This window comes from Urocampus carinirostris, chromosome 15 (assembly GCF_059441175.1).
Source record: "Urocampus carinirostris isolate Australia breed hairy pipefish chromosome 15, RoL_Ucar_1.0, whole genome shotgun sequence".
Lineage (NCBI taxonomy): Eukaryota > Metazoa > Chordata > Actinopteri > Syngnathiformes > Syngnathidae > Urocampus > Urocampus carinirostris.
The window spans coordinates 21,043,802-21,057,187 of record NC_142363.1 but is presented as its reverse complement, the minus strand read 5'-3'; the positions used below and the strand labels follow the sequence as shown (position 1 = coordinate 21,057,187).

Below are 13,386 nucleotides of genomic sequence, written 5' to 3'. Positions count from 1 at the left end.
AAAGGCGACTATTTTCTACTACATCTACTTTAAAATACACAATCCTTTCATTGGATAAAATTGGGAAAATAATGTTTTTTCTTGATTTGGGTGACCGCTTGATTATAGGTGGAGTCTTGATCAAGAGGTCACAGGTTCGATTCCCGGCTCCGCTGTGTTAAGTGACAGAAAGAAGCACTACACTATTGTCCTCTACTCTACAAATAGTATGATCTACAAAGATAAATGAAGTTGAGTTTAACTTAACTTTGGAAGATGGGCTTCAAGAGTTAGGCGACTTCCTCCTCCGTGGTAAAAAGAAGCCGAAAAGCGTTCTGACTATTTCCTCAACCGCATCAAGCTTTCTTATTCCACTTTCATTTCAAAAGAAACAGCTCTCCTCTTCTTCACACCAACCATATTGAATGGATGCACGAGATAGTAAACAATAAAAAGTCCCTAGCGCGCTGGAGATACAGTATAGAATGTTTTCACACAAACTAGGGAGAGGAAGCGGATTTCTTCTTTGGGGTGGATGCTGGCTGACCCTTTTCACAGCGCCACGGCTTTTTTTCATGTCCCGCCACTACCGGATACTCTTTCAGGTAGTGACAGAAAGAAGCACTACAGTATTGTCCTCTACTCGGAGTGTGTGTATGTATACACAACAATCCATACATTACATATTAAAGCATCAAAAAACAACCTACAAGTATTTACTATAATAATAATCTCCAACTATTTGCAATAAGCAATTTTTCGTTTAAAAAAGCTTCCTTGCAGTAAATATTCATTAATTTCTATAGTCCTCCAAAATAAAACACTTTCAGGGGCGGCAGTAGCTCAGGAGGTTAAGCGCTCGTCTTGGGATCAAGGGATCCCAGTTCGAATCCCGGCTTGTCCGTGTTACATGTCGAAGTGTCCTTGGGTAAGTCACTGAACCCCTAATACCCCCAATAAGGCTGCAATACAAGGCCACTATTGGGAAATGTGGAGCACATTGTAAAGCGCTTTGGGAAGTCATTTATACGTCGAAGTGTCCTTGAGCAAGACACTGAATCCCTGTTGCCCCCAATAAGCAGGTAGCAGCCTTGCATGGCTGACGCTGCTATCGGTGTGTGTGAAAGGGTTAAGTGTGAAGCACATTGTAAATGTGACTTGAAAAGCGCTATATAAAAGCAGACTGTTTACATTTACATTGAGTTAAATCCGTTGAGAGCCAGTGGTCTACTGTTGATCCTTTTGCACAGATTTTGCCTAAGTTAATCTAAAATCCCAGTCCACCCCGTTACTGACAACCAGGCTTAGGAATTGTTCTTGTGGAAACCCGGCAATGCAAAAAACACCTCATAGTTTCTGTGCAGGTTACCGAACAGAAAGCCAAGACCCCAAAATGTCCCCACAGACATAAACCTTACGTAAGGTGAAACCGTGACAATGGCATGGATGCTAAGTTTCCAAAACCTCATCGCAGATTCGCTCAGGAAGAAATGGTTTCTGCTTAAAAAGCCGGACGGGAAATTGAGCCCGGGATCTTTTTGAGCAAAGCGGTTTAAAAGCCACTCTAAAGCAACGAGGCTAACCAGCCGACACGCATGGAACAACACCCCTCTCATATGACTCCATCGGATTTGGATGGCAGTGAGCCGATCGCATGCACATCATAACAACATTTTGTGGCTTGGGTCCCTATTAGTGTGTGTGTGTGTGTGGGGGGGGGGGGGGTGGTGATACTGGAAATGTGGGTCTCCGTCCGATCCACTTAAAAAAATACCGATACTTTTTCTTAGAAATGTCATGATCATTGAGTAAATAAACCCTTCCCCCTTGAGTTAGTTTATATACAAATCACATTCTAAGCACTAAAAATGTTCTATTATTGATTTATTACACGGTATAGTACAGTATGAAAAATGAATATCATTTTTTTTATTCCAACTGTTTCTGAACAAAAGCCAAGAGAGTCAAACCAAAACGGAAATGCATGTATGATGTAACAAAGTCAAAGAGACGACTAAAAAGCAAAAAAAGTATCAATTCTCCCACCAGCTCTGTGCCGCAGTGACAGCGGATTAATAGGTTTTTGTTCAGGAACAGTCACATTTTTATATTTTTGGTTGAAGCTTGTTGCTTTCAGCAGGAGGAGCCTTTTCCAGGTGTTAAAACAGTAGCAGATTACTTTACCACACAAACGACACAGGGCAATGTAATTTTCTATACAGTGGAACCTCGATTTTCGAACGCCTCTCAGTTCGAACAAATCGGGGTCCGACCAAAAATTTCGAGAAATTCTTGCTTCGCTGTTCGGTCAAAAAATCGGAGTTCGAACGCCGGTAATGCGTGAGTGCATACACTAGGATGTGGTGCTGAGCGGCGTACGGGTGGAGACCCCTCTTTTCGTGACCAACTGTTATCGCGTGCGGACGTGCTTCGTTTTGCTTTGGCTTTTAATATAGGTGTACGAAGTGTTTTAGCCCCTAATTATGCCTCCGAAGAAAGTCAGTGCAAGCAGCAAAGTTGCTACAGGTGAAAAAAGAAAAGTAGTGCGTACAACTATTGCATTTAAGAAAGAAATAATAGCAAAATATGAAGGAGGTGTTCGAGTGTCTGATCTTGCTAGGGAATACCCCACCGTCCACCTGCGCCTTCTGCTGACCACCATTAAGGTAAGAAATCCTATTCATAATTCTTTTCTTTATCCTTTTTTGATTTTTACACGTTCATGTTAGCGTAATCTTTCGTACGGAAGATTACGATAACGCGAACGTACGATTAGCCTGGGTTAGCTTTATGTTTACGTTAAACTTTCAAGGTAAACATTCAGGGTGTTGGAACGGATTAAAACGATTTACATTATTTTTAATGGGAAAAATGATTTCGGTGATCGAACAAATCGGTTTTCGAGCAGGGTTCTGGAACGGATTATGGTCGAGAACCGAGGTTCCACTGTACTTGTAAAAAAAAAATAGTATCTTGAAAAAAAGATACAAGCAGATAGAGGATAGCCTTTTGATATATTTTGCAGCAATTCAACAAACGCTGCCCTATTTACGAATGACGATTGTTCCTTAGTTGAATTAGTTTGTAAGTTGCTTCAGTGCTATATTTTGTATGTTTATGGTTTATATGTTTAAGGCTTGTATAAGTAACCTGTATTGCTTTGTACTAAAAAATAAACATTTCATAAATTAGTATGATCTACAAAAATAAATGAAGTTGAGTTTAACTTAACTTTGGAGGATGGGCTTCAAGAGTTAGGCGACTTAGTCCTCCGTGGTAAAAAGTGGCCGAAAAAAGCGTTCCGACCATTATCTCAACCGCATCAAGCTTTCTTATTCCACTTTCATTTTAATAGAAACAGCTCTCCTCTTTCACACCAACCATATTGAATGGATGCACGAGATAGTAAACAATAAAAACGTCAAAGTTCAGTATAGAATGTTTTCACACGAACTAGGAAGAGGAAGCGGATTTCTTCTTTGGGGTGGATGCTGGCTGACCCTTTTCAAAGCGCCACGGCTTTTGTTTATGTCCGCCATTACCAGATACTCTTTCTGGTAGTGACAGAAAGAAGCACTACAGTATTGTCCTCTACTCGGAGTGTGTGTATGTAACAATCCATACATTACATATTAATGCATCAAAAAACAACAATTTACTATAATAATAATCTCCAACACTTTGTAATAAGCAATTTTTCATTTTAAAAAATTCTCAAATTTCAGCTTCCTGGCCGTAAATATTCACTAATTTCTATTGTCCTCCAAAATAAAACACTTTACATCTTTGTGTGCAATCAAAATAAAACCCAAATCTTTTTTTTATTTTATTTTTTTTACAAACTACCAGTCAAAAGTTTCTAAATGCCAAGTTTATATAGGAAAAACACGAATGTATTTTTATCATATTATATTTTGGAGGAAGAGGGTTTCAGCACATGCCACTTCATTTGAGATTTTTTACCATTTTAATTGTGATTTTTTTTTTTTAGAAGACAGGATTCAAGACGGGGGAAAAAGGCTTATTTTATTTGATGAATCAACAAAATATTTAAAAGATTAATTGAATATGGGAAAAAAAACTTTGTTGTGTCCCTGGTACACAAAGTAAAAGATAGACATAGTCTGAATTATTGAGGTTTTTGAGTTTTTCCTTGCCCTCATGTAGGTTTTAGATCAGGGGATGGCGTCATAATAGTCTGTAGTTTGCAATAATCTGTGGTCCGTGCAGCCCTTTGAGACTCTTTGTGATTAAAGGCTATACAAATAAACTTGACTTGACTTGAATATCCCCTATATAATATTTTCCCTTCGATGTCAGTCAATTTCTGCCAAGTGCTTCCTCCAAAATACAAAGTATCAAAACGTTAAAGTCCTCTTAAGTTCTCTTGGGGTGTTTTGAATTGAAATTGAATGCAACTGAAGTGCGTCAAAATAAGTTTTCCGTGTTGAAAATGCGAACATAGCATGAAATAAGCGTGTCTTCTACCCACTCCCTTTTGTATGGAGCGGAATATAAAGGGAAAAAAAATTGGGTTTATTATTTTATTTATTATTATTATTACATCTTTAGTGTCTTGTAATATGTAAATATGTATAATTTGTGAGGATTTTGTTAAAAGTAAGTACACAAAAGAGGTAGCTGTGAGACAGTTATTAAGGAAGTCAAATGGATTAAATAGATAATTTCTTCCTATTCCTTTTCCGACTTTACCATTGTTTTTTGTGACTTATTGTTTCCCTTAGTTTTTGTTTTTCTCATAAAATAAAGTTTCCTTAATTCATTTATTCAAATATAGAAGAAATGAAATTACGTGGCAGGAGGAAAGGAAAAGAAAAAGTTCCAAGACAATCAAATCATCGGACTTACTTAAAAGAAGGACGAGGTGCACAAGAGCACTTTGCTTTTTGGCATCCTCCATGGCTTCGTTTTCTTTTCTTCTTTTTCTTTTTGCGGACGATTCAGTCCACCGCACTCGCTTTATCTCCTCATGAAGCCGCAAAAGGGACGCGCACACGCGGCGGATGTTGCTTCCTCCTTTCGCTCGCTCCTTTGTGGAAAAAAAGATCGCGGTTGGGTTTTTTTCCCTTCGTCGAGTGATGCTGATGCTGCTGCGATGACGTCACGGCCGCACTCCTTTTCCACGCCCTCCCGGTGGATTGAACGGAGACGCTCACGTTTTGCGTCAATACATTGCCAAGAGACTGTTTAAAATGGCTCTTTTTCATTCGCAGGTGGAAGTTAGCATGACTATAGGGCTGCGGAGGAAAAAATGAAACTCGTTTTAGCTCAGGGGCCACGTAGAGAAACTCAAATGAGCCTGAAATAATTAGAAGGAACAGAAAGGGATAGGGCAGCACGGTGGCGCAGTGGTTAGCGCTTGTGCGCCACAGTTCATGACATGGGAAACTGTCGTGGGTTCAAATCCAGCTCCAGACTTCCTGTGCGGAGTTTGTATGTTCTCCCCGTGCTTGCGGGCACTCCGGTTTCCTCCCACATTCCAAAAACATGCATTTCAGGTGAATTGGCCGGTCTAAATTGTCCCTAGGTGTGAATGAGCGAGCAAGTGAGTTGTCTGTCCCCGTGTGCCCTGCGATTGGCTGGCAACCAGTTCAGGGTGTCCCCTGCCCACTGGAGATGGCTGGGATGGGCTCCAGCCCCCCCGTGACCCTAATGAGGATATGCGGTACGGCTAATGAGATGAGGAAGGGATAGTAAAAAAGAAAGAGAAAGAGCGAAAGAAAATTAAAGAGAGAGAGAAGAGAAGGATAGTAAGAAAGGAAGATAAAGAAATAGAGAGGAGAAAGAAAGACAGAGGAAAGACAGAGGAGAGAGAACAAAAGAAAGAAATACAGAGGAGAGAGAACAAAAGAAAGAAAGACAGGGGAGTAAGAAAGAAAGAGGAGGAAGAGGAGAAAGAAAGAACAAAAGATGAAAGAAAGAAAGCAACGACGAGACAAATGCAAAATAAAAGTTGGGAGAAGAAGAGATACAAAGAGAGACAAATAAACAGGAGAAAGAAAGAAACAAACAAAGAGGCAAAGAACAAAAGAGAGAAGGAAAGAAAATAAGAAAAAAGGGAAGTAAAATGGAAAGAAAGGAAAGAAGGGAGTAAAAAGAAAAGAAAGGAAGGAAGGGATAAAAAAGAAAGAACGGAAGGAAGGAATAATAAAGAAAGAAAGAAAGAACACAATTTAAAAAAAAACGAAAGAAGGAGGGAAGGAAGGAAGGGAGAAACAAAGGAAAGGTAGGAAAGATGAAGACAGAAACAAAGGAATAAACGAAGGGAGAAACAAAGGAAGGAAGAGAGGAAGGAAGGGAGGAAGCAAGTAAGTTACTTGGTCCTTGTGCAGTGCTGCCTTCCGGTGGCCGTTTTACAAATAGCAGCTGCAAATCAGGAAAGAGAGTAATATCATATTGACAACAATTTCATCCCATCTTAAGGTTAATCACTGAAGAATTTTTTTTCATGGGCAAAGGTTTTCAACGTACTCATTGCTTTTGCGTCTAGTATCTTCACCAATGACGATCCAAGAGTTAAGCATCTCATTGGTATTTACGTTCTAATTTTTCTAGAAAAAGGTCAAAAATCAAAACGATCTTGCAAAAACGCTAAAAAGACATTTCCTCAAGTGGATCTTCATTTCGACGGTAAACCAGACACATCAGGGAAACGGGTCCGCTAACCAGGGGTAATCCTTATTCATTTCACCGAAGAATAAACGCTCTGTATTCAAGTCAACACGCACAATTATACAAATACAAAAGTCTTTATCTTGTTGTTCAGCTCATCTGTTACCTAACTGTCAATTTATATAACTGGCCTCGAAGGCCTTTTCTAGGAAGTTCTCTGAAAATGGCAAGGCTGGTGAAGCTCCACAGCCCTAAACCAAAATCCCTGCGAGGAGTCATTCACCTGCCTGTATGGCAAATGAAGGAGTTTATACATTTGACTCTAAAAGATTTATACGATTGAACACAAGTTACATTTATTGAGTGTAATGAAGACTCTCACTGAGTAGGCTTAAGTTCAATAAGCAGTGAAAGTTCAGGGCACCCTGATAAGATAATCAGCGCATCTAGACGCGGAGGGGCCCTGATGACGGAGGACGGCTGGCATTGTTTTGATAAACGCTCTGCTGTTTTGAGTTTTTCCAGACATTGAGGCGAGGTGGTGGAGCTTTCCTGGCACGCCCATGGGAGGAGCCGGCACACCAGCTTGCAGGAAAAACTGGGGCCGGCCGAGAAGAGAAGGCAGAAGATCGAGAGAGAGAGGGCTTGACAGAGACTTGAGCGACACTAATTTGGCTAATTCGGCTATGTTCGATGGAGTTCATTTAGTTAAAAATTTTAAGAAATTAAATCTGCCCCCGTGTGGAAATACCGGTCTCTTGTCCAAATTTCTCCATCAAGAAACGAGCGCGCATTGTTAGGTGAATGTAGGTTGTGTTTGGTTAATGGAGTCAGATAACTAATTCGAACAATTTGGTAAACGGTACATTTTAATATTCAAAACCAAACCTAGAGAGAATAGGGGGGGGGCGCTCACAGGGGCCGGACCAGTAGATTAAAGAGAAAGAGAGCAAGAGAGGAAGACAGAGAAATTGAGTTTTGTGCGCTTGTTGTGATGGCCCTGGGGAAGAAGCTGTCACTGAGCCTGTTTGTCTTAGTTTTTAAGGACCTGCAGCTCCTACCAGGGGGCAAAAAGTCAAAGAGGTGGTATTGCAAGGTGGGCAGAGAGCAGCCAATGATCTATTGGGCTGTGTTGATTACTCTCTGTATGTTTGTGCCATTGGTGTCAACGCTTCTCGGCATTTGGGTATCACTCTGAGAAAACGTGGTATTGAAGATCAATAGTTAAGGCATCATTGTTGTGAACTTAAGTGCTATCAGCTTTAAAAACCTCAATAAAGACAAAACAAAGGTTTTGAGAAATGTTGCCTCTAATTTCGAAATTGCGCACTGCTAAGAGCTCCGCGTGCAAGAAAATCCATCCAGGGCATTAAAATCAGTTCTCAAAATTGCGAATTCAGTGTCAAACTCAGGAGAGTTTACAGTCCGTGCAGGTAAAAACAACACGGGTTCCATTGGTGGTGTGCTTTAAATTTGCTATTTTGAAGTCGATGTTGCACGTAGTTGAGTAAAGTCGGTAACGTTTTCTAAGAAGTGGCTTTTTCGGCTAGGCTCACTGAAAAGAGTCGACTCTTTTGTCTCCCAAACAGCTCTTCAGATTGTTTTGCTTGTTTAGTTCGTATATTAACAGATTGTGTAACATTGTGACTTAAAAAGGGCGGAAAAGAATGACAAAAAATAAAAAAAAATCCCAAATGGAAAATAAGTAAAAAGCTAAGAAAAAAATAAATAAACAAAAACCTAGCCTTCAACAATCTACATCCTGTGGTCCTTGGACCAACCGGCTCTAGAGCCTACCTGGATTCTTCATTGCTCTACAGCCGAGGACATAAAGAAGGGGCGTGTCACAGTTACCATGGCGTCCAATTGGCCCCCACCGTGTGGCACCAGCTTCTGTCACGGTTGCCTGGGCGCCCAATTGGCCCTGCCCATGGACACCAGCTGAAACTCGTTGACAGATTGCTCCCTGTCACTACTTTAAACGCTGTCCTGTGAGTCGCCTTTTGTCGGAGCGTCTGCGAAACTCTGTTTGGACATGTCAAGCCCTGAGAATCTCAGTTTTTCCTGTGTTTTTGCTCTTGTTTTGCCAACCCTGTGAATCTCCTTTTTTTTCCTGTGTTTTTGCTCCCGTTTTGCTCTCGCCACGATCTGTTCGATTTTGACCACTTCCGCATTCTGAGCAATCTACTCCCCGCGACCAACGATCTCCGGATCGAGTGTGCGCCCCTTTCTTTTCTCCCCAATAAACTGTGAGTAACGTTACGCGAGTGGGTTCTTCTTCCTGTTTTCCTGTTCTGGTTCTGACAGGGCCGTCTTCTTTATCGAACATCTCCTTGTTGCTAGGTATTGGTGTGACGTAAAATGGGGAATTCTATCAAAAAACAATAAGGTAATAATCCAGCCAATGTTGTTGGTGCCAGATTAAGTTCTCAACCTCTAGTTTTTTTTGTTTTGTTTTTATTATTATTGTTTTGTGTTCTATATAAACTTCTTCAGGGGCAGCACAGCGGCGCAGTGGTTAGCGCATGTGCGGCACAGTTCTGAGGTCCTGGGAACCTCCAGTGTGGATTCAAATCCGGCTACCAGCCTTCCTGTGCGGAGTTTGTATGTTCTCCCTGTGCTTGCGTGGGTTTCCTCCTGGCACTCCGGCTTCCTCCCACATTCCAGAGACATGCATTTCAGGTGGATTGGCCGGTTCCAAATTGTCCCTAGGTGTGAATGAGCGAGCCAGTTGTCTGTCCCTGTGTGCCCTGCGATTGGCTGGCAACCAGTTCAGGGTGTCCCCTGCCCACTGCCCGATGATTGCTGGGATGGGCTCCAGCACCCCCGCGACCCTACTGAGGATAAGCGGTGTAGCTAATGAGATGAGATGAGAATGAGATAAACTTCTTCAGTAGATGATTAGTAAAAGAAAAGTCCATAAATCCAAGAGTGTGTGTGTTTTGATTCAAGTATAATTTATTTGCCACCTTCAGATTTCTTCTAGGCTCTTGGAGCCACAATTAGACCAGCATTTTCAGAGCAGAGGCTCCAAGCAGGAACATGGGAGGAAATCAGAGAAATGTTAGTATTATGTAACAAAAGATACTTTTAAAAAGAATCGTAATCTCTCGTAAAACTTGTAAAAATGTGAAAAACGATTTAGCATTTCCAGAAACTCGGTAAAGCTTAACTGGGTTAATGTTAAGGGACATGTTTGCTAATGATTTGGTTGCCACACTTGTGATTAAAGTTGCTCAGCGTGGTTTCAAGCCGAGGAAGATTAGAGGGAAAAATGGTTTAAAGTCCAAAGAAATCGAGTCTAAGTAAACAATTTGCGCATTCAATCGTGCCCTCGTAATCGTTTCATTCACACTTTCGAGACTATTTTTGTTTTCACTTTAGCGCTCCTCCGAGGAACATAGCTCGGTTGCTCGGTGATCCGAAGGAACGCGCTGCAAACACTTAGCGAAGATGAGCGATAATTAAGGAAAAGGGGAGGAAGCGCATAATGAAGTCAAGGGTGGAGAGAGGAATGGAGTCGTCTTTAGGGGAGCAATCAAGTCCACAAACACGTGAGTCAACCGTCACAATCGCTGGTTTATAATAGGGTTGGAAGTTTTAGTGTCATTTATTTTTTTGTTATTGTTTTTAAATCTGCTTGTGTTAAGTGGTTTTACTTTGGGAAGTTATGCTTCGTCATTCACGGTGTTGGGAATTAAATATTAAAATGTACCGTTTACCAAATTGTTTGAATTAGTTATGTGACTCCATTAACCAAACACGACCTAAATTCACCCAACAATTTATGCACGCTCGTTTCTTGGTGGAAAAAATGAACAAGAAAGCTGACATTTTCACACGGAGGCAGATTTAATTTCATTGACAATAAGTGTACTCCATCAAAAACGGCCGAATTAGTGACGTTGGAGTCTCTGGGGAGCCCTCTTCTGAAGTCCTTTAGTTCTTTTCTCATTGGCCCACGTCTCCCCGCAAGATGGTGTGCCGGCTCCTCCCATGGGCTTCACCATCTCGGAGAAGACGTCTGGAACACTCAAAACAACACCGAGCGTTTCTACATCATCGGGGCCTTTCTGCGTCTGGATGTGCTGATGATCTTATCAGCCTTACGTCCCATTCCCGCCGTTCCTGCAAACAACATTTCCCCCCAGGGTGCCCTGACATTGAACTACAGCCCAGTCAGTGAATATCTTTTGCATTAAATGTAATATGTACTCAATCGTATAAATTCCTTTTAGTCAAATGTATAAAATCCTTCAACAGGTTGAATTCTGTTTTTTCGAAATGAACTGCACTTGTGTGGCCGCGATCCGTTATACCTTAACACATATTGATGCGAGCAGGACCGGCAAAATGCACTTTTGATGGGCCTAGTGGCTCTTCTTCTGCTGTTATTTCTGTCTGAAATGAACTGCACGTGAGCCCCGCAATCCATTATCTCCAATCACATAAAGGTTTGAACAAGGATCACCATAAGGCACTCTTGTTGTGAGGCATCCAGTTCTGGCCAGTCTCAAATGGAATGCAAGGTTGTGGCTGTGACCCATTATTCCCAGTTGACTAGTGCTGAAAACAAGGGCCGTTAATGCAGTGTTTTGGGAAAAGGCCACTGAAGCGTGGCAATTTTGGCCCAGCTAAAATGAACTGCACTGTATTGGCAGCCAGTAGGCGATCAGGGGACCGTAAGAGCGCACTTTTGTTACGCTTGGTAGCTCTTTTTTTTGCCTTTTTTTTACACTTAAAATGAACTAAGGTTGTGATCTATTATCCCCAATCCCATATAGTTGCAAGCAAGGACCATCAAAAGGTATTTGTGTCATAAGACATGCCGTTCTGGCCCGCCTAAAATGGAATGCAAGGTTGTGGTTGTGACCCATTATTCCCAGTTGACTATTGCTGAAAGCAGGGGAAGTCAATGTACTGTTTGAGAATAGGCCACTGAGCATGCCAATTTTGGTCCAGCTAAAATGAACTGCACTGTTATGGCAGCCAGTAGGCCATCAGGGGACCGCAGAGCGCACTTTTGTTACGCTTGGTAGCTCTTTTTTGGCCTTTTTTACACCTGAAATTAACTAAGGTTGTGATCTATTATCCCAAATAGATGCAAGCAGGGACCATCAAAAAGTACTTTTTTCATAAGACATGCCATTGCGGCCCGCCTAAAATGAAATGCAAGTTGTAGCCCCGACCCATTATCCTCGGTCGACTATTGCTGAGAGTAGGGGGCTGTCAATGCACTTTTTCGGGATGGGCCGCTGAAGCTTGACAAGTTTGGCCCAGCTAAAAAGAACTGCATCAATTTGGCAGCCATCCATTATTCCCAATCGTATATTAATGCGAGCAGGGACCGACAGAGCATAATTTTGTCTGGCCAGGCTGTTATTTTGCTGTTAATCCCTCCTAAAATGAACTGCACTTGTACAGTCGCAATTCTCCCCAATCCCATATATCTGCGGGTGGGGTTGTGGGCGCAATCCATTATCCCTGGTCGACTACTGGGAAGAGCAGGGTCCAGTAGAGCGCATTTGTCTTCAGTTTGGGCCGCTGAAATTTGGCATTGTGGTCTGCCTCAGATAAATGGCATTATTTTGTCCAACATCCCTGATCACATCAGTATGCTATCAGGGTCCGCCAGAGTGCACTTTTGAAATGAAATGATCTGCATTTATATAGCGCTTTTCAAGACAATGACTTCCCAAAGCGCTTTACAATGTGCTCCACATTTCCCAATAGCGGCCTTGTATTGCAGCCATGTAAGACGCTAACCTGCTTATTGGGGGTATTAGGATTTCAGTGTCTTACCCAAGGACACTTCGACATGTAACCCGGACAAGCCGGGATTCGAACTGGGATCCCTTGATCCCAAGACGAGCGCTCTACCTCCTGAGCTACTGCCGCCCCCAACACACAGATCGTAGCTCTTTTTTGGTCTCTATTTCTGCCGAAAATGAAATAAGGTTGTGATCCATTATCCCCATACCCATATAGTTGCAAGCGTGGACCAACAAAAGGTACTCTTGTAATGAAACATGCCTTTCTGGTCTGCCTAAAAGGAAATATACAAGTGTGGCTGCGATCATTTATCCCCAGTCTGCTATCGCTGGGAGCAGGGACCGGCAGAACCCTTTTTTTTCTTCGATTTGGGTCGTAAACACATTGTGCCAATGTGGCCTGCCTAAAATGATGTGCACTGTTTTGGCCATGATCAATTATCCTGTGCCCAGTTGACCATTGATGAGAGCGGAACAGAGTAAATTTGTGTCACGCCTGTCTGTTTTCTCTGGGTTCAGCACCCGAGCAGCCGCATTCCATTATCCCTGGTTAACTATTGCTGCGAGTGGGGGCCGGCAGAGTGCATGTTAAAACTGAATCGGATTTTCACATATTTGGTCCCCATTAATTGCATTCAATGAAGGACTACGGTATTAGTTTTATTTACTGTGTATAAAAGTGGCAACAACTGTGGTGTAAAAAATTGAAAATATATACAACTTAAAAACCTATATTGAGCACAAAAAAAACAGATTAAATGTAGCTATTTTACACAGAATTCGAATCTAAAATAAACGCACGATGATGTCAGTCCCACATTCTGCAGCGATAATAGCTTCGTTTCTCCTGGGAAGGCTGCTCCAAACGCGTTTATGGGAATTTTGGAACAGTTTTCCAGGAATCACTTCTGAGGTCGCTTATGAGGTTGATGTTGCACATGCACGAAAGGACTTGGCTTTCAGTCCCAGCTTTAGTTTATCCAGTTGGTGTCCTGATGGGATC

General features: G+C 42.0%; 1 protein-coding gene across 1 annotated transcript in view; it reads right to left on the bottom strand.

The window, feature by feature from the left end:
* The window catches only part of ltk (leukocyte receptor tyrosine kinase), a 139,334-nt gene extending 134,317 nt beyond the window's left edge, over positions 1-5,017 (bottom strand). Inside the window, exon 1 of the mRNA XM_088354741.1 lies at positions 4,849-5,017. Coding sequence (XP_088210867.1) covers positions 4,849-4,900 — 52 coding nt within the window. The 5' untranslated portion in view covers positions 4,901-5,017. The remainder of the gene's footprint in view (positions 1-4,848) is intronic.
* Positions 5,018-13,386: the final 8,369 nt, after the last annotated feature.